The sequence below is a fragment of the Garra rufa genome, chromosome 2, assembly GCF_049309525.1.
Source record: "Garra rufa chromosome 2, GarRuf1.0, whole genome shotgun sequence".
NCBI lineage: Eukaryota > Metazoa > Chordata > Actinopteri > Cypriniformes > Cyprinidae > Garra > Garra rufa.
In genome coordinates, this window is record NC_133362.1 from 45,562,240 (window position 1) to 45,587,812 (window position 25,573).

At 41.4% G+C, this 25,573-nt stretch overlaps 1 protein-coding gene across 1 annotated transcript in view; it reads right to left on the bottom strand.

Annotated features, from left to right (window-relative positions):
• The window catches only part of hmgcll1 (3-hydroxymethyl-3-methylglutaryl-CoA lyase like 1), a 23,714-nt gene extending 5,628 nt beyond the window's left edge, over positions 1 to 18,086 (bottom strand). The window contains exons 1-7 of the mRNA XM_073834680.1: positions 17,863 to 18,086; positions 15,661 to 15,738; positions 11,497 to 11,604; positions 11,253 to 11,348; positions 10,809 to 10,957; positions 8,832 to 8,895; positions 8,333 to 8,521 (exon numbers count right to left, since the gene is read on the bottom strand). Coding sequence (XP_073690781.1) covers positions 8,333 to 8,521; positions 8,832 to 8,895; positions 10,809 to 10,957; positions 11,253 to 11,348; positions 11,497 to 11,604; positions 15,661 to 15,738; positions 17,863 to 17,958 — 780 coding nt within the window. The 5' untranslated portion in view covers positions 17,959 to 18,086. The remainder of the gene's footprint in view (positions 1 to 8,332; positions 8,522 to 8,831; positions 8,896 to 10,808; positions 10,958 to 11,252; positions 11,349 to 11,496; positions 11,605 to 15,660; positions 15,739 to 17,862) is intronic.
• Between the last annotated feature and the right edge of the window lie 7,487 nt (positions 18,087 to 25,573).

Here is a 25,573-nt window from a genome sequence, read left to right on the forward strand (position 1 = left end):
GGACCTCTGGGCCGACTTGCAGTCTGTGTGCTGACCTTCCACACTTCAGTTCAGGGCTGCATAAACACAGTCATTGCTTCATGCTCGGGTCAGCCACTTCCTGAGAGAACAGGCACCCTACAGGTTCAGATATATGTATGCCTCCCCAGGAGTCAAAGCTGTGAAGAGTTTGTCAAACCCTCCTGTGTTTTCACGCATGTTTTTGCAGTAATGGGAGCCATGATAATCACTCATCAAAGTCTATTACAAAGAGCTCCTAGTGACGCTGAGCCTCATAAAACCCATGTTAACAGTGAACAGTACTAAATTTCATTATTTAACAGGATGATCTAGAGGGAAAACTATATTGAGTTCCCTGTTATTTTTACTGTAATATCAACTTGTCTCTGATGTTCCTCATGAAATAGACAACTGAGACCAATTGACCCTTGCGAAAAAGAAGTTTATTCAAGTGTGCTATTAGTATACTTTTTAAAACTTTTTAAATTGGAAAGTATACTTTCAGTCTATTTTTATGTACTTCTCAGAAATGTGCTTTTATATACTTCTCAGAAATATACTTAAAATGACATTTAAGTATACTTGACTTATACTTAGAAAAGCTCTGGAGAATCTGTGTTTTCATTGTTATATGCTAGGGCACTTTTGCACATCTTCTGTACAGAATTTCCAAAACACAAGTGAGGAAGAAACCAAAACAACAGATGCTTCCACATGGAATCTAACACAATCGTCAGACATAAAACAGAATAAGAACCATAGATATGTAAAACTGAGTAACGTTATAGAATAAAAGGTCGACCCATGAAGAGGTAATAATGATTGCCAAGTTTCGGGGAGGGGCATCAACTCCATCTACGTTTGATTATCATGAATAGTCTTTTTGTTAAAAAATGTTGTTTATTTATTTATTTATTTATTATGAAACTTACCCACATTCAAGTGTTTATAAAAAAGAATGCATGAAGCTAGAATAAAATGTTTTGTTTACAAGCAGATACCATTCTTTCTTTTGATGTTTGTATGTTCAGATAATTATATAACAAAATATATACAAATTAATACCTAAATAGGGACATAGTAGTATACTTAAAGTATGCTGTAAAGTTTACTTAAAGAAAACTTACGAGTGTATTTGCAGTATGAAACTACGAAACTAGTAGTTTACTGAGACTATACTTCAAAGTGTACTAAAAATGCATAAAAAGTATTTACTTAGTAAACTATCAGTTTACCTATAAGTTCACTTTTAGTAGACTTTCAGTACAAACAAAAACATAAATGTAAACTAGTTGCATTCTCAAAGTTTACTACTGTTATATATATACTTTTATATACTTGAAATTGGGCCATTTAGTCCCAAGGAGTATTGAAATAGTACCCTTAAAAGTATACTACTAGTACACAGGATTTTTTATACTTACTACATAAAGTATACTTAAAACATATAATTGAACCTTACTTAAGTATACTTAATAAAATAAACTTGAAATATACTAATTTTTTGGTAAGGGAGACATCAAAGAAGAATCTGATGTGACATTTTTATTCAAAAATGAAAAAGAGGAAACACTGGGGTCTTTTTCTCAGGAAAAATCAGAGAAGCAGAAGTATATACAAATATAAATGATGCAAATGATTATTAATATATTTTGCTTTAGTGTGCCAGAAGGATGCATCAGTTTGGGATTTACAAACATTTCTTAGTAAATATTGTAATAATTCAGTGAGATTTTTGTTTGAACAAGGAGTCCTGGAACAGCAGGTTTGGCCCACAAAGAGATTCTGATCTCACCATCATCAATTCTGGATTACATGAGGAACTGTGGCAACATTTCCAAAGATGCCTTGAAACAAGTCCAAGATGACTGGCATATCAACCAGCGCAACAACTGAGTGTGCCGTTAACATCAATCTTAGAAAACACGACAATGACCGAGTCGTAATCATTTTCACGAATGGTATGTTCCAGTGCCTTATGATTTATTTAGATTTAGGACCATCTCTTTCCTCATAAATTACAGATTTCCCAAGTTTAGAACTGATTTACGATAGAAAATAGATATATCATGGCATGCTGTGTCAGGAAGGAACACTAGTTCTGGCTTTGACCATCAGTGAAACTGTCAGACCGGAGCGAGACGACACAAATCTGCCTATCCGGGGCAGTCTGGGCTCACAGAATTCTAGCCACAACACCGTTTATATCAGATTTTTTCTTGAAAGCCAGTAAATAACCAGACAAACCTATTTGAGCTACTGTCTAAAAGAGTTCTTTTTCCTCCCCTCAATATGTCCCTTAGAAAGCCATACAAAGAGCCTATAATGTCTTTATCCTGAACAAAGCTGGGGGTGACTCTGAGCTGACAGGGTTAGCTGAATTCATTTCTGGCTCAGCTGGTGGCGGAGACGACTGGCGAACCCTAATGAAAAACTATGATAAAATCTTTCATTTCCACCAAGTTTTGCTAGGGGGTCAGTGCAGGAGGACAAATGACGGGCAGTTATTATTTTCAGTGCTCTTGGGGTGTCTGTGATATATATCGGTTCAATGCTGATTCACCGTCAGGAATTTGAAGCTAGTTCTTTCGTCTCCTCTCATTGTTGTCAAAGATACTTAACTTGAAGTTACAATGGTTGCTGAAGTCTACACAATTGTACCCTAGCTGGAACATCTATAAATTTATCTTGCTAATGGTAGTTCTTGGGAATTTTTTTGTAGTCACTGACTGCCCTTAATTTAGATATACTGTATGTTTTTTTAATTAATTAATTAATTTATTTATTTATTTTGTAGCTCACTCAACTATAAACAGGGTGGCACATACGTATAGTGTGACCCATTAAATATAAACTAAATATAACTGATAATAATATCATTGGACTTTTTTTTTTATAAAATAATAAACAAAATAATAAAGTATAAAAAAATATATATATATATATATCTTTGATGCACAGCAATGTCCAACTGTCCTGAGCGCACACTCAGCATCCGGCTGGTTACATGTATTCGCAAACACCGGAAGCGATCTGTCGCATGTATACAACACTCATTGTTTACACAGTTCACTGAGATTGTGGGTATAGTGGCTATTCAAAATGGTAATTACTTGTGCGTATCCTGATTGTTCAAACTAATTTAAAGCTAAAAGATTACATTTGCTTGTGCAAACTCATCCGGGACTGTTGACTTTTCACTAATTTCCCCTTCTGGCCTTTGCATATAATATGCCAGAGCGTGTACACAGGTAACGCACTGAATGCTGAGCGCTCGCTCAGGATAGTTGGACAATGCTGTGTATCAAAGGTAAAAAAAAAACAATATAAATACTGTTTCTCACAAAAAACGATCGTTTCGTGTCTTAGGACATCAGGGTATTGTCACGAGCCGCAGGGTTTAATTTAAGATTGACATAATCCCTACACAGTGTCCATTGCTCCCTACTTCCCTGAGCACGGGAAATACGTTGAAGTTTACTTTACTTCGGAATATTCATTCACAGATTTGCACAGCGCCAATGCCTGCAATGTCTTCACACACAGACGAAACTTACTAGAAAAGCGTAAAATGTGACATAATATACATAATATATCATTTAAATTCATGTCTCACGCACTTCAGTGCCCTTTTAATGAACATATATGTTCAACTGGAATCATGGTGGAATATCCTGTGATGTCCACTTCGCAGGGCATTTAACAGTTGAATAGAACAAACGTCTGAAGCGATAAGAGAAACATACAAAATGTGCAGCGCGGGGGTACGCGAGGACTGGAATTGAGAACCGCTGCTCTAAGTTATATCATTATATAGAATATATTCCTAAAGATACTACCCCTTTGTAGTTTAAATCTAATTTGTTTGTTCGGGTTTGTTTGTTTGGCCCTACAGTGTAACTAATTACTTCTTAAAAATAGTTGTTAAAGGGGTCATCGGATGCCCATTTTCCACAAGTTGATATGATTCTTTATGGTCTTAATAAGAAGTCTATAACATACTTTGGTTAAAATTTCTTAACTGCTATGTTATTACATCCAACAACACCTCAATCGCTCAATCGGACACATTATTGTCTTCCCCTGCACCTGAGTCACACAATGGTGATCGGAGTCGGACTGTTTCAGCTCGGTGAGGGCGGGTCTAAGGTACGGCGCTCATGTCAATCAACTATCGTGGGAGTGGCTTCTGTCTGTGTGTTGTCACACAGAGAAAAAGCTGAGAATAACCTGATTTTAAAAAGGGGATATTACTTTTAAAGATTAAAAAAATACTACTGGGTGGATTGTTATCATTGTAGGGTGGCTGTGTACACAAACTGCCAACACACATTAATGTTCAAACATGTAAAAGTGAGTTTAGCATCCGATGACCCCTTTAAACACTGTCAGTTTAAAATAGATGACTAACTAGAAGTAAAAATTTGTCACATTAAATCTTTACAAACAAAGTAAGTTGAAAATAATTTTAAATTCCATTCCCGTCTACATTTCTTTTTACTACAAAAAAAAGAGTTAAAAACAAACAAATACATAGAGAGTTAAAATGATGGTTCAGGTATGTGAGGTTGCTCATTGTTGCCAGTTAGTAAAGTATCTTTGCTCATTTTTCATCTTTTGAAACCTGACCCCCTGTCATGTCACACAATTCACTGAGAAAAAAAAAAAAAGTCAGAGAAATTCATGGCCATTTCTGTGGCGCACCGACCACAGTTAGGGTTACACTGTTACAGCTGGAAAGAGAGGGATAAACAGACAGACAGGGCTAAAAAGGGGTGGGAGTGAAGAATGGAATATACTAGAGCGCGGGGTTTTCCTTTTCCCCAGTCTCCCTCTGTTTAGTAGCGAGTGATGAAAGGATAATTTTCCCCTTGCCCTTTAAGCGCAGCATTGTCACAGAGTTCAACGGCCCTAGCGACAGATGAGTTGGAGCCCCCGAGGGCCCCGCTCTAGCCTCCATCTCGTGGGCTTTGTCAAGGGCCAAGCCACTGTCATATGAAACAGACATCTAATAGGTAAGCCTTTGTGTCCACCCCTTCACATCTGCTGACCCGCCCAGCCCCCAAAGAGCACCGGCGTTCTGTGAGGGAAGACAAACTGAGAAAGAGTTCACAAAGGGCCCTGGAGAGCTGATAAAGCCATGCCAGTGTTATTTCTGAATTGCGGCCGCGCTCTGTGGTTTAAGGTTCGCGAAAATAAAACCACAGCAAGGCATTGTTTCATAAAAGCGTTTAGTCGTCACATTCAAATACGCCTGGCAGTTTTGTGTAAGCATATTTTGGGTGGTATCTCTTGTTGTTGTTGTTGTTCTGTGCTTTTTAGGTGAAAGTACAAAAAAAGTTAAATCGCTGATACTCCAGGGAGTTTTGGAGGGTGTTTCAGTAGCTTTTGTTGTCTTCCCTGGAGGGCGGTGTGTGATTGTGAGGTAAGGTGGTGAGACACTGTAAACTTCTGGTTCGTGTTTCTTTATTACTAGATCCAAATGTATGCCATTTGTTTTGTATTTGAGACTTTTGGCACTGGATTTATATGCTCTGTCGTTATGAGTCCTTTTAAATAGTTGTGACTTATTTTGCATTTCTGTGGCACTAACAAATTCCGTACAGTACTGTTAAACCAAATGTTTTATTAGTTAAATTGCAGGGCCTTTTGTAATGTTAAGATTGCAATGTGTAAAATGTAAATAGCAATGTAGTAAAGTGTAAATGTGTACCTTGAATGCAATAAAAGCCACTTTGTAGGTGTGTGGAGCAGAGCCAATAGCTATATCTGTATCTGTAGCAATCTCAAGCGGGGCTTAAACCAGAAGAATGACTTATTAAATGAGAAATTTGTTTATGTTTATAAATATGATTATGTGCCTTTTTGTTATGTTTTGTTTTGCTTAATAAGTATGGCTTGTATAAATTACAAAATAATTATTTTTTGTTATAGTTATAAAATTTATTTAAATATCTTCTAATTTAAACAATAAAACTAAATGTTCTTTTTTTCCAAGTGGAACTGAAAGCTATGCCAGTAAAATCAGAGTTATGTAAGTACAATCCTCCACAACCACAAATAAGTGGACTTCATATAAAATAAGCAAACATAGAGAGTGAAAGAAAATACTCAGTGGTTGAAAATGGCTCAAACAACTTGTATTATGCATAAAATAAATGCAAATCTGAACAAAAAAGAAATAACACATAAATTACAGCACAGTCCCAGGAGAGAATAAGACAAAGAAACATATTGTTTACCATTTTGTACAAGGTTTAAAACATTTCAATGGATATATCAAATGTATGCATAGAAAATTTGTATGATTCACTATCTTTATTATCTAATTTCTGAGAGACGCACAGAGACTGCAACACATTTGATTTGCAATAATGCTGTGTTCATTTCATTCATAGAGTTTACACATGTTCACTTTACACATTCATTATTGCATAGTGATTTTAGAGGTTTATGTAAAATATAATAACCTTTTGCCTCACCTGATATTATTCAATGACTGAGTCTGCCAAATATTTTCCCTATTAATCAGAGGAATTCATGGTTTCACTTTATTGAAAAGTGATGGTCCCTTTAACACATTTGACTATAAGTAACGTTGCACCTACTTATCTACTAACTCTCATTAGAGTGTTAGTAGAGTATTAGTAGACTGGTAGGGTTAGGGTTAGAATACATTGACATGTACTTGCAAAGCTACTTATATCAGCAGAATGTCTGTTGAGAAACCATCACAATAAAGAGTGGCAGACAGCCTACTAATACTCTAATGAGAGGGATAGTTCACCCAAAAATAAAAATTTGATGTTTATCTGCTTACCCCCAGGGCATTCAAGATGTAGGTGACTTTGTTTCTTCAGGAGAAGACAAATGAAGAATTTTAACTCAACCGTTGCAGTCTGTCAGTCATATAATGGCAGTCAATGGGCACCAAATCTTTGACATTAAAAAAAAAAAAAAAAAATTAAAAACCAAATTAAACCCTGCGGCTCGTGACGATACATTGAGGTGTTAAGACACAAAACGATAGGTCTGTGCCAGAAACTGAACAGTATTTATATCATTATTTACCTCTGATCCACTGCAACGTTGTACTGTCCTGAGCGCGTTTCACAACAGCCGACGCATGACGCATCAAAGTGATCTGCCATAGCAGATGCACACGCGGAAGCGATCTGTCACCCAAATAGGTCACTTATTTTTTACACAGTATATAGCGGTTACTCAAAATGGTAATTACTTGTGCTTATCCTGATTCTGGCAACCCGATTAAAAACTAAAAGATTACTTTTCATTGTGCAAACTCATCCAGTAGTGTTGACTTTTCACCGACTACATTGCCAGAGCACGTTGGTGCGTCACGCACTGGCTGTTGTGAACATGCTCAAAACAGCTGAATGTTGCAGTGAATCAGAGGTAAATAATGATATAAATACTGTTCAGTTTCTTGCACAGACCATTTTGTGTCTTAACACCTCAATGTATCGTCATGAGCCGCAGGGTTTAATTTGGTTTTGTCTGTGTATGTTTTTTTTTACTCTCAAAGATTTGGTAACCATTGACTGCCATTATATGACTGACAGACTGCAACAGTTTGAGTTAAAATTCTTTGTTTGTGTTCTACTGACAAAGTCACCTACATATTGGATGCCCTGGGGGTAAGCAGATAAGCATCCAACTTTAATTTTTGGGTGAACTATCCCGAAATATTCGTATGCGTTTTTTTCGTATTCATCATCCTTTCCTATTAAAATGCTTGCAACGGGTGCGAATATGACGGACAAAAGTTTAGGAGGCAGTGTGTAAATGTGATTGACACAACGTGAGGTCGTATTTATTTTTTTAACGTGCAAAAATTTTGTGCAATGACCTTTAGTTGACATGTAGATGCAATTTTAGTGTCAACAGAATGTTCAAAAGGGACCATCAACATAAAGTGTTACCGAATTAATTATTCATAAGTCAAACAACAACACTATATAAAAACATATTTTCTAAAAACCATTATAACAATACTACTGTCTTGGGTTAAGCTGTTTATCACTGAATTGAACTTGTTTTTTAATGAATGAAGTTCACACATTTACAGAACTGAATTGAGTTGAATAATGACACTATTGTCCTGCTGCTTTACAGCAGAATTTTCTATTTGCCTCATTTTGAAGTTTGCATCACTGATTCTGTTATGTATTTAATCTGTGCACATATGAGTATTACACTGACACTTCAGGTGACATATATAATGGTTTGTTATAATATCTCCTTCTCCAAACCTTCATGCATGTGTATGAACAGGGTACCTCATGATTGTGACCACCGTAATGTCGCTCACCTGCAGAGCAATGAGAATGTTGGGCAGAGCCTGACCGTAAGTGTCGTGGCAGTGCACCGCCAGTGCACTGACGGGCACCTCTGTCAACACATCGCTCAGCATCTCGGCCATGGAGCCCGCGGTGCCTACGCCAATGGTGTCCCCCAGGGATAACTCATAACAGCCCAGCTCAAACAACCGCTTTGCCACCTGGGCCGGAACAGAGGAAAGCCATGAAAACACTATCCCCCCTGGAAATATAAACAAGATGAAGGAGTGCACACAGAGAGCTCATTCTGAGCGTTAGAAAAGCACTGCCGTGTTACAGCGTCATGCGGGTTTTTTAGCAAACATAGTAATAAGGGCCTTGTGGGACTACGAAAATTGTGGGAAGAAAAAAATATGCAGAGAGCTCAACACTCAATGAGATTTATCACATACTGGAAGGCCCATTTAATTTTGGTTTGGGCTGTTATACACTAAACAATTATATTCGGATTGAGTGATGCTATTACAATACCTTTGTGACTTGTGACGGTTTTACTTGTCCCTCATACGGACAGCCGAGAGCACAGGACACGTACCTGGAAATAAGCGAAAGAGCTATGAGAGGTAAAGTTCAGCATTTGTTGGAGGATATATAGCTTTGAGCTTACAGTACCAACAGTCATGCAACATAGGTGAAATAATGCCAAGTGCTGTTTTACTGCAACCGCAGTGAGCAGAACTGCTCTTACAACGGATTACATCTATCACAGAATATAACAAAATGTTCAGCAGCAGGCAGAACATATGGTCGGTGTCAAACGGTTGTGACAAATAGTACCAACAGTGTTGACAGTGGGAATGAGAAATGGTGCTAGAGAGCGACGTACAAGCTATATGCGCTTTCCATATGTAAAGGAAACATGTTCTGCTAGAAAGAGTGAACAAACAAGTGAAAAGTTGAAAATGTTTCTCTTGGGCTTGTGGTCGTCAGACGATACTGCTGTGTGCTACCAGAATTTCCGTGGAGTCTCTTCTTGAGCATTAGGCGTTGAGTCACATTTGCCAGAATGAGTTCGTCAGGCTGAAGTGACTGCTCTCTATCGTTTTTTTTTTTTTTTTTTTTTTTTTAGTCAGTAAAGAGCACAGTCTGGACACATCTGGACTTGTACTTGTAACTGATACAAAGCACCACACTGCATGCACATCTGGAACTTGACTTATTTACTCATTAATTCTGGAATAATTTCACGCTGCTCTGGTGCCCCATCTCAAAACCTCAAAGGAGAACAGTCTAAAATATGTAAGTACAATAAAAGAAACCACTGACCTTTAGGTTAAAACGAAGATCAGTCTTGGAACTTGCTTATAGAACGAATGGCTCCTGAAAACTATAGTACTACAGTCTATGTTCAGTAGTCTTTCAGCACTGGGACAATCACCTGGATCAAGTATCTGACTCAGTGGTATTATGTGGTATTATATTAAGTGTTCAGCACCAATAAGACTTCTGCTGATTTTGCAGGAAAGTCATAGCGATCAGCATTGCAGAACTTGTCAAAAATGTCAGCGAGGGTCAAACCTATGACTATCCAGTAACTACTTCAGACCTTGATCCAGTATGCCACACCACCTCTTTGATTAACTATAGACACATGAATTCCACACTTGCAGAATTCAGCAAAAAAGCTCTGCCAATTTTAAAAACAATATCATTCTCAAAGTTAACCTCAGGGGGCTTTCAATGGCCGATGGCTGTTGTTGGCTGTTACGTTAGGTCAGCCCTAATCCTGAATATGAGGTTACAGTCTTGCCTACAATCTTCTCTTTCTTACCAGATATTTATCTGCTTTTCAACAAGAGCCCTTTGAGTAACTATAATCTGCAACACAATCAGCCAGTTTCAGCATCATTGGCAGATTGTTGGTCTGATTCTCATTCAAAATTAGTGTTGAAGTGTGAAAGTGCACATAATTAACACTGCCCTATTACTTGAAGGAAATTCTGGGTCTATGGCACACAGCCATGGTTTCCTGTTAGGCTGCAATCGTTTCCAATCGCAGCTGATATTCTTCCTGCTCAATGCTGCACCAAAGATGGATCCCAAAATCTTCTTGTATAAACATAGATGTTTGCTCCTGTCCTAGTTAAATGGGTACAACAGTGGCAGATTATGGGCCGAAATCTGGAGCAAAACTGAATGTCCACCATGCATTCTGGATACTTTGATTATGCTTTCAACTGCCAATAGCAATGCTCTGTTTCACAGATATTCCCCCCAAATCAGTCAGTTCCGTATTAGGCCGCTCATGGTTAGTCCTAAGCAAGGCTGTAATCAACCATGCAGTGACTGGTCCTTTATTCACTATACATCTCATATACATATTTTTTGTTCGGTTAACCTGATTTGGCATCATTACCTTAATTTTCTTTCAATTCTAGTGCACATAATGAGCACTGGCCTAAATCTCACAAAAATATGTAGAAGAAAACTGGTGTCAGTGGAACACACCCGCGCACTGGTATGCCTTCCTGTTTGGCTGCAGAGATGACCTGCTCAAACCTCTGCAAACTCTCCTCTATGGAGCAGTTGATGTTCTTCCTGCTAAAAGTCTCTGAGGCGGAACCAAACACTGCCACTTCAGTAGCTCCTGCTGCAACCTTTAACAGGAAACATTTAATCAAGTTTGTGCTTATAGATGTTGGCTTGTGAGCACAACTTGCATGATTAGCAAGGAAAGCAATTAACAGAAATGGGCTAAACATTTACAAATAAACGGTACAAGATGTAAAGGTCGCACTCTTACGTAAAGTGAAGGGGCAGTGAAAGCGTCGGCAGAGCGCATGCATAAATAAAGTGGTTTATTATACAAGAAAAACATCATTGACCTGGCATGGAAGGTAAATTGCAAATGTCACTTGTAAATAAATGTAAATGATGCAAATATTTACTTACAGCTGCCTGGAAGCCCTGAAAATTGGGAGTCAGAACAGGGTATCTAACATCAGGAGACCTTTTAATTCCTCTCAACACTGCAGTGTGGTCTGCCATCTGAAAAACCAAAAAACAAACCAACAAGGATTTAAACTCAAACTTTATCCCAAAGGGTTTTGGAGAAATCCAGTGGTTTTGTTTGGACAGAAAAGCCGAAGAATATCAGCCAATATGTTCTAGAGAAAACCAAATTGCACCTTATTACCTGTGCAACCCACTTTGAAGACACAAAGCTAGTGGCTTCGATGACGGGCAGCCCGGTCTGAGACAGCATGTCTATCAGCTGGATTTTGACCTCTGTCGGCACTATTTCCTGCAGTAACACAGTGACGTATAAGTCTTAGGTTTCTTTGAATACATCCAGGGAGCGTGTACATATGTGCACTGTGCTATTGAAATGAATAATTTATTTGCCACCATCACCCAATGAATAGTTTTCCTGTGAATATATACAATAGGACAGGATCTGCTAAAAGTCTCATTGGAAAAATGTGCCTGTGGCGACATTTTTGCAAAATGATAATATGTTGCTTCTTGAATGTTTCAATGAGTAATGAGCATTCTGTTTTATATGTAACAGATGCTGAATGTATCCCAGTTGATACATTGTAGTCTATGCATTGTGGCAGTTCAGAAATGCAATGTCCGGTGAGTGGCGCTAAAAAGTTCCCTTCCAGGTAATTCGAGCTGCGTCGAAACGCTGTGGGAACGCCTTCTGCGCGACCACGCTCTGAATACTGAGTGTAACTAATCCAAAGGAATCGCGAGACGTCACGGCCGTCATGACGTAACCAAGGGGAAGCATAAGAGCACGTGCGGTGAGAGCAACGCTAGCTTTTTGTCTTCAGCAAGCGCTCTATGTGTGTGTGTGTGTGTGTGTGTGTGTGTGTCACTCTCTTTTTTGTGCCAGTTTGCACAGCTTTATTTGTCACTATGTCCTTTAAGCAGCGGCATTTTTTTCTGTGTGCTCCCCTCTTTCGGGTGGGGATACACACAGTCTATTTGTTGCTGTTTAGCAAAGCACGGGATTCAGTTCTCGAGGGAGCTGAATCCCCGTATTGCCCGCGGCTCAGCCCGCTTCTGCCGAGGCAGGGCGGCAGCTGTCGTCATGGGGATTGCACATAGATCTATGAAACGGGTTAAGAGACGATTCCATCTTTCTCTACATTTTCCTAGATCTAGCGCGTTCTCTCTCTTGGGGTTTGAAGTCTGCGCTGCGGTCCTTCTCCCTTGAATGAGAGTTTGCGGCGAAGTGGGCGGTGTCAGCCTTCGAGGAAGCTGATGGCTCGCATTCTCGCTGTGCACGCTTCGCTCGGAAGCCCCGTTGTGCCGAGACATAGCAGAGGTTTTCGTTTGGAATTGCGTTTGAGCAGACTGCATATTAGATCGCTGGTTTCTCCCTGCTCTTGCTCTAAGAGTACAATCTACGTGTACAGGAGGTTCCTGAGGTTTGCTTTTAGGGGCAGAGCTTACCAATATCGGGTTCTTCCTTTCGGCCAAGCGGTTTCCCTGAGGGGAAATCTGCTTCACATGATCTAGGTCACGCGGCGATCCCTTCGTGCCTCAGACATGTGGAGAAAGCCTTGGTTCTCACCACAGGGCTCAGTGCTTGGAGCTCTGGCTCTTTTACTTTCGCGAAGTGTGTTTTTACTGCATGCTCAACTATATCAACGATTAGTTGATTTTGGCTCAATCTGAGCAGTTGACAGTTCAACATCGAGGTGTTGTTCTGTCTTAGAAGTGTTGGGGTTAAGACTAAAAATGCCAACGATTGTTCCGCTCCTGGGAGTTCCGGGGTCCGACTTTGGTCTATGGCCCCGTACTGGCCAGGCTGAGTTTGGTTCTCGGACCTGATTCCTCTTCTTGACGGCTCTCCACGGTGTCTGTCAGGAGGGATCTCCTCTCTCAGGCAGGGGCGATTCTTTCACCCCTGCCCGGAGCTTGGAAGCTGTGGGTGTGGCCTCTGAGGGGGCCCAGCTCATAGCCTCCGGTCTCTCAACCAAGGTTGTGAGACCATCCTCCATCCAGAACTCCCTCCACGAGGAAACTGTACGCCTTGAAGTGGAGACTCTTCACTTCTTGGTGTGGAAATCGCCAGCTTGACCCAGTTAACTGCCCGGTTGGTACAGTTCTGGAATTCCTGCAGGCCTGCCTCTCCGCAGGGTTGACCCACTCCACCCTGAAGGTTTACGTGGCACTATTACAGTTTACCATGCCCCTTTAGGTGGCTCTCAGTGGGCACACACCCATGTTTACACGTTTCCTCCACGGTGCACTGGGGTTGAGGCCTCCAGTACGGTACCCGTACGTCAGGCTTTCATCCTCCTCCCTTTTGGGAGTCCGGCCGGTAGAAGCTTAACTGTATGTGTCCAGTGTGAGCACTGGACGCATACGTCCACAGAATTTTCCTGTGGAAGAAGGCTGACCAACTTCTGGCCATCCAGCTGCTAAGCCTTCCATAAGTCGGTGTATTGTGGATGCCATCACGGTAGCCTATGAGTCCTCTGGTCTCCCCTCACCCTTGGGAGTCAAGGCTCATTCTACCAGAAGTGTCTCTTCTTCTAAGCCCTACTTTCGGGCCTTTCTATTGCCAACATCTGTGATGCGGTGGGCTGGTCCACGCCCCTTAACTTTAGCAGGTACTACGGCCTGGATCTTAGAGCCTCTTCTGGCTCCTTTGTCCTCTCGCCTTGACCGGCAGGGACATTTTCTAGACACTTCCTCTAAGCCCTACTTTCGGGCCCCTTTTTCTCGAGCCTCTTATGGTTCCTTCATCTCCTTGCCCTTTGGCAGGGACATCCTCAGTATGGCAGCGTGGGCATTCTCGTTCCCACAACGTTTCGACGCAGCTCGAGTTACATGGAAGGGAACGTCTCAGGTTACGTATGTAACCCTAGTTCCCTGAAGGGAATGAGACGCTGTGTCTTGAGGCCATACTTCCGGCATCCCTGCAGCGCTTGCTGTCTCCTGAAGCTAGCGTTGCTCTCACCGCACGTGCTCTTATGCTTCCCGGTCGGTTACGTCATGACGGCCGTGACGTCTCGTGATTCCATTGGACTAGTTACACTCAGTATTCAGAGCGTGGTCGCGCAGAAGGCGTTCCCACAGCGTTTCGACACAGCGTCTCGTTCCCTTCTGGGAACTAGGGTTACATATGTAACCTGAGACGTTAATGCTTTATTGGATTTTTAAAAAATGATGTACAGCTTAATACTAAACCATTCCATAAACCTAACTGATACTGTTAAAATCATATTTTGAAGCTATCACTGTACAAATCTTTGAACTTTTTTATCGTGACTTTGTTTTACAGGACTCGTACATGTGCGCTTCACATAGCACGTAGGCTGCAGTGTTGTACCAGGTGAGCTTTGTGGTTTATAGGTCATGCACTAAGATGTGCAGGGAATGTTCAAGGAAGTGTGCAAAAATAAATATTTATTAATTCGCAATCTGCCCTGTAATTTTACAGTGGTTTTACTACCACTAGTGCTCAATTCAGCTGTGAACGTCATGATAGATACATTTGTGGACAATGTAGAGGCACGTTTTTCCAATTCGGTCTATGTTGACTAGATCATGCTAAAGACGTGTCCCACTAAAACATGTTATTGACACTAAATAATGTTCTGTATATCATTACCAGTGTTGGGGAAAGTTACTTTTAAAAATAATGCATTACAATATTGAGTTACTCCCTAAAAAAGTAACTAATTACATTACTTAGTTACTTTTTATGAAAAGTAATGTGTTACATTACTTTTGCATTACTTTTTAAATCTGGGCAGGGTTTGTTTGTTTTTAATATAAAAAGTTATATTTTTTTGCAAATGTAAAAGCCTTTTCACACCAAAAGCCTCATATTCTGAGTTGAATTTCACTGTTTTTATTTATTTTGAGGAATACTGTATCTGTTTGTTTTTTTGTAAGTGAGATGAATTAATGCATGTTCACATTTATTCTAGAACTAAAGTAACATTTTACTCACGATTTCTCTCAACATGGGGACAGGAGAGCTTTTAATTAATAAATGGGTGGGGGGGAGTAACTGGCGTTACTTATCTGAAAAAGTAACTTAGATATTTTCTTTTCAATTAAAAAGTAATGCGTTACTTTACTAGTTACTTGGAAAAAGTAATATTATATTACGTAAACTGCGTTATGTGTAATGCATTACCCCCAACACTCATTATTACTCAACAATGATATGTACAACTGGTTCTATTTTCACAGCCACTCATTATATTTATGCCATTGAGTTTCTTTTATTTTTATTTAAAAAAAAGTAAAAGCAGAATGCTAACCATAAACATGATACACCACCAAAAGCCACAATGCTACAATTACTTTAGAATTCTGAAATCTCTACCTTCTCGTTCTGAAGTCCATCTCTTGGTCCGACCTCCACAATTTTGACACAAAGTGGAAGCTTAGGCAGTTCAGAGCACTGTAAATTGAAAAACAATGAGGAAGGAAGGACCATATAAGAATTTCACAGAGCTGTACGGAAAATCTGAAAGGTGGATTAAGACACATCCTCTGTCCGGTGCTTCCTGTCAAATGGTGCGTACAACTTCATGTTTTGAATCTGGTCTTCAGATCCTTGCCAGGTCATTTATGACATAATGTGCATTGGAAACAAGCATTTCCGCTTTTCCAATGGTAAAACCAAAGCTTCACCTTTGAATTCGGGGAGTTGCATTACCGAGGGCCAATGCTGTGTTTATAGAAGATTTGAATGGCTATAAAACCTGAGCCTCTTGATACCGAAACCCTCGCTTTGAGGAACTGCACACAGCCTAGTTTCCTTCAGAGCTGAGTTTGATTTAATTGTGCTGTCATGGAGGGAGGAAATGGATGTGTGAAAGGAATGATAACAAACTTCTTTTTAAGAAGTTTCTAATGGTGTGCTCTAGGTAGGCGGAGGAGAACCGATGTGGTTTGTCCCGTTATCACCCCAGGCCTGCAGTTAGGACAGCCTATTAAATTCACTCATAAATCAAACACACTCACCGTTTAAACCAGAAATACAGTCCCCACTAGAAATATCCATTAAAACATTATTTTTTTATCAACTAAATAAATTCGACCAAAACACTTTTGCTGTCTCTGTATATTTTAAACATTTCTGGCTCCTGTCTTCGAGTGGAATTTTTAAGAGGATAAGCCAGGGAGAGAGGCTTTTAATTAAAGTGCATCTTTATGTTGGTCTAATCGAAAATTACATGTTCCAGTATTTTATTGTGAAATAATGAATAGTGTTGATGTGCAGAACACATGCTATATCTTCACTGACTGCAAAAATTATTATTATTTTTTTTTTATTTGTGTTAGTACATGACAGAAAAGAAGATTCAATTTAAATATTCACAATAAACATTTTTTTGTGTGTGTGTGTGTGTGTGTGTGTGTGAAGAAAATAGACTTTATATATTAACTAAATTTAACATACACTAACAAATTGTTTAGTTTTATCTTAAGTGAAAATTATATTTTATAATATAGCGATTTTAGCTCCTGTTTACAGTTACAAAGTTACAAAGAGCCAAAACATTATTATATTCACCTTTTGTCATGTGTCTAAGAGAAAATAGATTAAGTATGGTACAGTAAACACGCAGTTGTGTTTCTCTTCTAAACTTGATTTCTTTGCTTCTGATTAATGTAATTATCTGAAATGTACTAAATCATGTGAACCAATCAATGTGTGAAAATTATTTTTGATGTTGACGTACCGAAATTGCCTTGCATGGAACCTAATGTTAAAATTAAGTGTATGTTTTGTGTGCTTTGAGGAAAATTAGAAAAAGGGCATACTTGATAGTGTTTAATGTTTAATATTTAATGATTTAGAACATTTTATTTAAACTGGGTTACCTATATTTTTAAGTAGAGTGGAGCTTTTGCTTAGGCTGAGTAAATAAATAGTGGATGTCTTTGCTGCCTTACTTAAGAAGCAGACTTAGTATGTAGCATGCAAATACAGTATGTGCTTTTCCTCACTAACAGTTTATATTATTATTAAATCAAAATGTAAAGTTTGAATCAAGCTATAAATAGATTTTGAGAAAGTAAAACACTTTTAGCTAAAGATTTTTTTTTAGTGTTAGGCCTATACTCTATACTATAGTATAGTATACTAGAGGGTATAGGCCTGACACCTTGTCATTATTAAATTAAATTCTTCAATTTGTCATAGGTCTCAAATCTTATTTAAGAACATTTTCAAATGCATACGTTTTTAAGTTGGAAACAACGTCATTACGCATAAATAATGTAAAACCTGGTGTGGCTTGTTGATAAGCACCATTTTGTACTTAAACACAAATACAAAAAGATTAGGGAGCTCTGGTGGAGGTGAAGAGTGAATAACGTTTTTTCCAGTCACAAATAATGCATAAAATGTCATCAATTCTGTGTATCACAGAAGGGAGAAACATGAGGGTGAGATAATTTATTTAAACTTTCATTACGGGGTGAGCTATTCATTTACGCGATTGCTTTTCTCTCTGCGTTGCTGTATTTCCTAGAGCCATGTATAAATCTTGCACATGCAAAAACAGACCCCCACCTTCTCTTCCCACAGGAGCCGTGGAAACCAAGGATAATCCCGCAAGAAAGTCTCATAGCTCAGGCAGTGCTTGACCGCAGTAGAAACGTTACCCATCCGACTAGCACGATCTGCTAGCCCAGTACTGTTCCCGGATGACACCTGTGGTGATCAGAGTGCATATGCGCTTCTTCACAGCATTTCATGAGCAGCAAAGAGAGCCAGAGGAGCTCGACAGCATCGCTTCAAAGGGCACGGAATGACTCAGCTGTTACCATGGCAGCAGCATCCCTGCCTGTGCATGGTGATGTAGGGAGGGGGAGGGAAGACGCAGGCTGAAGACGTTAGACAGCGTTTTGTTCGCTTTAGACTGACAGCTCCATGTGAAGTACGAGACCCGCTGGGATTCTCGGCTGTACAATAAGACTAACCACAAGCTGCTTATTTTACTGCCCTTGGCTCCCCTCCCCAGCGGAAATCTACTGCTTCGGGGAAATACGCTGCCATGATTGATCTCCTGTGACTGAGGCAGCTCATGCTTTTCAATGGCCGGCCGTGCCACTCTTGCCAATGTCAACTGTGCTCTGTTATAAAATCTCTCTGTAAAGCCGGGCCGCAATTTACTTGTGAAAGAGCCATTCTTCCTGGCCCAGGTGCTTACAATAGAGAGGTTTAAGGAAGCTCTTCCTCAATAAGATGCTGGTGTGCCGTGAGAGGGTCTGGCCTCTCTCTCATGGGGGGAAAATGCAACTGGTGAGACCAAGAGCTGCATTTATTAGGGATCAGCATTTCTCGCATGACATGAGATGATAAATCATATGGTGACTTGAATTATTTAAAAAAAAATTTTTTTTACTAAACCTCAGGACTCCAACACTTTCCTGTGATCCCTGAAGTCTTTTCATTATTATGTAAGGATTAAAACAAAGTAAAAAAAAAAAAAAATCACTGTTTAAAGTTCACTTCAAAGTACAGACTGACTGATTTTTATGTTGAACAAAAGCAATAATAAGCAAAATCTAGCTGGAGAAATATTTTATTTATAAGCAAGCCAACCCTCGTGAAAAGGAGGTGTTCTTAATTTTATTCAACGTGAACTTTTAGTGTACTTCAAGTTTTAAAAGTGTATATTTAAAACAAAATGCAGATACAGTAACTTGCAGATAATATTTGAGAAATAAAAGACTATGTAATAAAGTACTATATTTCTTAAGTCAAGTCACCTTTATTTATATAACACTTTTAACAATACAGATTGTGTCAAAGCAGTTTTACAGTATTAAATAGGAAGATAGTGTCATTAATACAAAAAGACACTAGTAAACATTCATCATTGATTTAGTGATGTCATCATCCAGGTCAGTTCAGTTCAAATAGCATCTGTTCAATCAAGTCAACAATATTGCTGGAAATTAAGTGTCCCTAAAAAAGCAAGCCAGAGGCGACAGCCAAAAGGAATCAAAACTCCATCGGTGACAGAAATGGAGAAAAAAACCTTGGGAGAAACCAGTTCTCCTCTGGCTAGATGAAACCAGCAGTTTGTTCCAGGCTGCAGCAAAGTCAGATTGTGCAGAGGATTCATCTGGTTCCCGTGGTCTTGTAACAATGGCCATCTAGGTGACAAGGTCTTTGCTGGGAATCTGTCTCTGGGGCTCATCTAGTTGACATGGTCTCCACTGACATTCAAGGCTGTAGAGGTCATCTCTAGGTCCTGATCCACCATCTGAGTTGGAAACGGAATAGATCCGGGTGACTGCAGTGATCATCTGATCTGGAAACAGACTGGATCCGGGTGGTTATGGTGGCCTCCGAATAAGAACAAAACAGACCAACATTACCGTAGATGCCACTATTCCTACAATGTAACAAGTACATCAGATGTTATGGGAAGTGTTTCCAGTTCTACCAGAAAGACTCGGGAGAATTTATACTATACCGATTACGTTTATGTAGAAGCTCAGTGTTGTGTTATCTAAATATTGTTGTGTTAACATGCGGCCACTAGGCGTCACTAATGACCTGGAGGGGGTAAAAGAGATGGGTAGAAGAGAAGTAAAGTGTTGAGTTACTGCTCGTTTGTTTCTGCTGCGTTTTCTTTATTAATATTAAAGCAAAATACAACATTTTGGCGATCGCACGGACGAGATGATCCGGGATCAATTAGTGGAGAAAGCGTCCTCTGCATGTATTAGGGAGCGTCTCTTGCTGCAGCCTCAGTTAACACTGACTGATGCGATGCTGTTGGCTGGCCAAACAGAGACCGCAGTGGAGCACGCACAAACGCTTGATGCGGTCCACGTGCATGAGATTAAACCTGCTCACCGTGGCATGCCACAGCATCGTCGGAAATTCCATGAAAAATCTGTGAGTAAAACACGACCACAGTCTACTGCACAGCCCAGTCGTACTTGCTTTCGTTGTGGATCTAGCTCTCACTTGGCCAATGCCACAAATTGCCCTGCTACTAAAGTTAAATGCAATAAATGTGGAAAATTGGGACATTTCGCAAGGGTTTGCCGCTCTGAGAAAAAGGTGCAATTACTTGATGCTCCTGAGAGTGAGGTCCCTGAAATTGTGCATGTACTTGAAGTGGAAGGGAAATCGCTGCGTGCTAAAATAAAATGCACTGTAACCATTAACACGGAAGAAGTGAGCCCTGTACAGATTGAGCTCACTGTGGACACAGGTTCTGCTGTTTCAATCCTTCCTTCTCACCTTTATAAGCAGCATTTCAGTTCATCACCTTTACGGTCTCCACAAGTGAAACTGGTGACTTACTCAAAAGCGGTACTGCCTGTACTCGGATGCCTATCCGCTCATGTATATTATGGGGATGCAGTGGCCAGTACTAGCATCTATGTTGTGGAGAAAGGCACTCCTATACTGGGCATAGATTTAGTAGCTGGCCTGAACATTCACATTGCTGGAAATGAATTGATTCCACCCCCATCTCCGACCACTGTGCGACAAGTGACGGCTGCAACGACAGAGGGCATCGGTTGCGCTAAAGGCTTTGTACATCGGGTGAAAGTAAGAGAATCAGTACAGCCTGTACAACAAAAACTGCGTAGACTTCCTTTATCAGTTAGAAATGCAGTTTCCAAAGAACTTTGCCGCTTACAAGCTGAGGGCATCATTGAGCGGGTGGATGCCTCCCCGTGGGTGTCCCCTATTGTGGTGACGACAAAGAAAAATGGGGAAATTCGATTATGTGTGGATTTGCGGGAGCCGAACAGAGCAGTAATTATCGATAGCCATCCACTTCCACACATGGAGGACTTATTCACTGAATTAAAGGGAGCCACAATGTTTTCAAGCATCGATCTGAACAACGCCTACCTCCAAGTAATGCTCCACGAGGACAGCCGAGATCTGACGGCTTTCATCACTCATGACGGGTTGTTTCGATTTCGTCGGGTACCTTATGGCTTGGCCTCGGCGCCTGCGGCTTTTCAAAAAATGATGGTTACAATACTGAAAGGCCTTCATGGAGTCCAGAATTATCTAGATGATGTGATTGTGTATGGACGCACTGCAGCCGAACATGATCGCAATCTGCAGGCTGTTTTAACAACACTACAGCGCGCAGGTCTCACGCTGAATCGTGCAAAATGCAAGTTCAGCTGCACAAGCCTTCCGTACTTGGGACACACTATCACTGCTCAAGGCCTGTTACCCACTAACGACCATATTCAGGCTATCTTGCAAGCACCAGCTCCCACGGACGCAGCCAAATTGCGTTCATTCTTAGGACTGACGTCCTGGTACTCACGGTTCGTGCCGAACTACGCTTCGGAGGTGGAGCCTATGAGGGCATGCTTAAGGAATGTGAGTGTTTTCAGTTGGACAGAGAGCGCACAGAAAAGCTTTGAGAAACTTAAGGAGCTCATTGTAAACAGCCCAGCTCTAACAATCTTTGACCCAGCACTGCATACACTGGTAACCTGTGATGCCTCCGATTACGGATTAGGGGCTGTCTTAACTCAGATTCATGCCGACGGCTCTGAGCGTACTGTTGTATTTGCCTCTCGCTCACTGTCGACTGCAGAACGAAAGTATTCTATTGTGGAGAAAGAGGCCCTAGCCTGCGTCTGGGCTGTGGAACGGTGGCGAACATTTTTGTGGGGCAGACAGTTCACACTTCGAACGGATCATCAGGCTCTTACTACCTTGCTGGCAACTAAAGGTATGGGCCGCGCTGGGATGCGCATTGCAAGATGGTCCGCTCGCTTACTCTGCTTTAACTATGAAGTATCCTACAAGCCAGGATCCGAAAATGTAACAGCAGACTGCCTCTCACGCTTACCATTGCCCACCTGTGTGGATACTGACTCTACCATTGAACCCGACATGGTGGCATTCCTCTCAACTGAACCCCGTGCTCTTTCATTGGAGGAGTTCTCCAAAGAATGCGCTGCTTGCCCTGAATTGTCAGCATTGCGACAGCAACTACTCACAGGCTGGCCTAAAAATAAGAAAACCCTACCAAAGGAGCTGGCACCATACTTTCATATCAGAGATGAACTGGCTGCACAAGATAACTTGGTCTTTAGAGGTTCTTACCGCTTGGTGGCACCCGTATCTCTACATGGAGCCCTAATTAATTTAGCTCATCAGGGTCACCAGGGTATCGTCAGGACCAAACAGCGTCTTCGTGACTTGTATTGGTGGCCTGGCATGGACCACTCAGCCCAGTCCGCTATCACTTCGTGTCAGCTTTGCCAAGCCCACGACAAAAGTGCCAAAACACATACGCCTCCCCTTCAGCCAGTACCCCTTCCAGCTGCACCCTGGCTAAAAGTTGGACTGGACATTGTTGGACCATTTGAGTTAGGGACCTGGGATTGCAGATATGCACTTACGTTAGTTGACTATTACAGTAAGTGGCCAGAAATAGCCTTCACCAGTAATGTCACTACGGATACCGTTACAGACTTTCTTGCCACAGTGTTTAGCCGGTTTGGGAACCCGGTGGAAATTGTGACAGATAATGGTGTGCAATTTACATCTCTTACCTTTGCTGAATTCCTCACAAGCAGGAATATCAAGCACGTTCGTACTTCCTTGTACTTTACACAAGCTAATGGTGCTGTGGAACGCATGAACCGTGTCCTGAAGGATTGTGTCCAAACAGCAAGCTTGGAAGGAAAGCCCTGGAAAACCTCGGTGAGGGACTTCTTGCTGCTTTACCGTACAACACCGCATGCCACCACAGGTGTTGCTCCCAGTGAACTCTTGCTGGGACGGCAACTTAGAACAAACTTAAACATTCTACCTACCAGGCCCTCTGCTTGTACCGATGCTACAGTGCGGGCTCGTGTTCATGCTCGACAGTCGCAAGTCAAAACTTACACTGACATCAAACGTGCTGCAAAACCGTCTGCTTTACGACCAGGTGACAGAGTGCGGGTGAGGATACCAACTCATGTGAAAAAAAGCAGGTCTAAATTCAGTTCGCCGTCTACAGTGGTGGGACAGAAAAGCCAGGATACATATATCCTGGATGATGGGAAAGTGTGGAACGCAGCACACCTGTCACCATGTCCTGGACAAAGTCATTCAGATAATGAACCTACAGGGGTTCCAAAGGTGGTTGTCACTCCAGAAGCCCAAAGACAGCCCAGAACCAGACGTCCACCTGTCTGGCACAAAGACTTTGTCACTTGAACTATACCCACACATGCACATTCATCAAGATAGTAGAGCTACAACAGGACTGTAGTTGTTAATGTTCATATACAGTTACATGTTGATGCTGAATATTAGTTCTACATTGTTCTGGTGCTTTCGTGATAATATGTGTTTTGTTGAGTTATGCTGGAGTTTGTACTTGTTGCTGTGCAGGAAGAAATATGCATGTCTTGTTTTATAGAATACGAGAACTTAATGTTCTTTTCACGTAAACCGTGGTAAATAAGGTATGGTTAAGCAGTTGTTCTTTGGCTATAATCTTGTTTAGAATGTGATTAAGATATGTTAACTCTGACTGAGTATATTCGTTAAAAGTGGGGAAAATGTTGTGTTATCTAAATATTGTTGTGTTAACATGCGGCCACTAGGCGTCACTAATGACCTGGAGGGGGTAAAAGAGATGGGTAGAAGAGAAGTAAAGTGTTGAGTTACTGCTCATTTGTTTCTGCTGCGTTTTCTTTATTAATATTAAAGCAAAATACAACACTCAGCAAGCAATCCGGTTCTTTGGCGTAGGCCCCGTTCGTAACTCGCATTCCGAGGGTACGGAAACAGCGAGTCCCGCCTGAAGACGAAGGCGGGGGCGCCGCTAACCCCACCGCGGAGTCAGGAAAGGGGCCAACTGGTGATGGTGGGGATTGAGGAAGACAATCTGAAGTCTTCGCGAAGGAGGGGATAGCCTGATTGATGGATGTGGTGAATAGAGGGATGACCCAGCTTGGTGGAATAGAGGAGTTGGAGGAGAGATTCCATCTTGGTGGAGGTGGGGAGGATGGAGGTGCTGGAGCGACAGCATCTGCGAACTCAGACATGGTAAGCACTACCCTTTAAAGCTACAGTAATGATATGATTTGGAAGATAAGGAGGTAATTAGTGACGCGAACGATTGAGTCTTCCTGCCAGAACTTGCGCTAGCTTCATTTCTACCAGAAAGACTCGGGAGAATTTATACTATACCGATTACGTTTATGTAGAAGCTCAGCAAGCAATCCGGTTCTTTGGCGTAGGCCCCGTTCGTAACTCGCATTCCGAGGGTACGGAAACAGCGAGTCCCGCCTGAAGACGAAGGCGGGGGCGCCGCTAACCCCCAAAGATAGGTGGACTTAAGGATCCACCAGAACGGGGCCCACCCCCAAAGGACGGTTTTAAAATTACGGTCGTGAATCCTGGGGTTCCTGGCTTAGATGGAGAAAGAAGAGAAACAAATTAGATTTAGATGAGTGCCATTTTTTTTTTTAGTGAAAATGAACATATGCTCCTGGTATCCTTGATTGCGACGTGAAACAGGGCCATCCTTTGATAGAACACGTGGCCCACCGGCCGTCTTTGATAGAACGCTTGGGCCACTGGCCATCTTTTGATAGAACGCATGGGCCACAGGCCATCTTTTGATAGAACACATGGGCCACAGGCCATCTTTTGATAGAACACATGGGCCACAGGCCATCTTTTGATAGAACACATGGGCCACAGGCCATCTTTTGATAGAACACATGGGCCACAGGCCATCTTTTGATAGAACACATGGGCCACAGGCCATCTTTTGATAGAACGCATGGGCCACAGGCCATCTTTTGATAGAACGCTTGGGCCACAGGCCATCTTTTGATAGAACGCATGGGCCACAGGCCATCTTTTGATAGAACACATGGGCCACAGGCCATCTTTTGATAGAACACATGGGCCACAGGCCATCTTTTGATAGAACACATGGGCCACAGGCCATCTTTTGATAGAACGCTTGGGCCACAGGCCATCTTTTGATAGAACACATGGGCCACAGGCCATCTTTTGATAGAACACATGGGCCACAGGCCATCTTTTGATAGAATGCATGGGCCACAGGCCGTCTTTGATAGAACGCTTGGGCCACTGGCCATCTTTTGATAGAACGCATGGGCCACAGGCCATCTTTTGATAGAACACATGGGCCACAGGCCATCTTTTGATAGAACACATGGGCCACAGGCCATCTTTTGATAGAACGCTTGGGCCACAGGCCATCTTTTGATAGAACGCATGGGCCACAGGCCATCTTTTG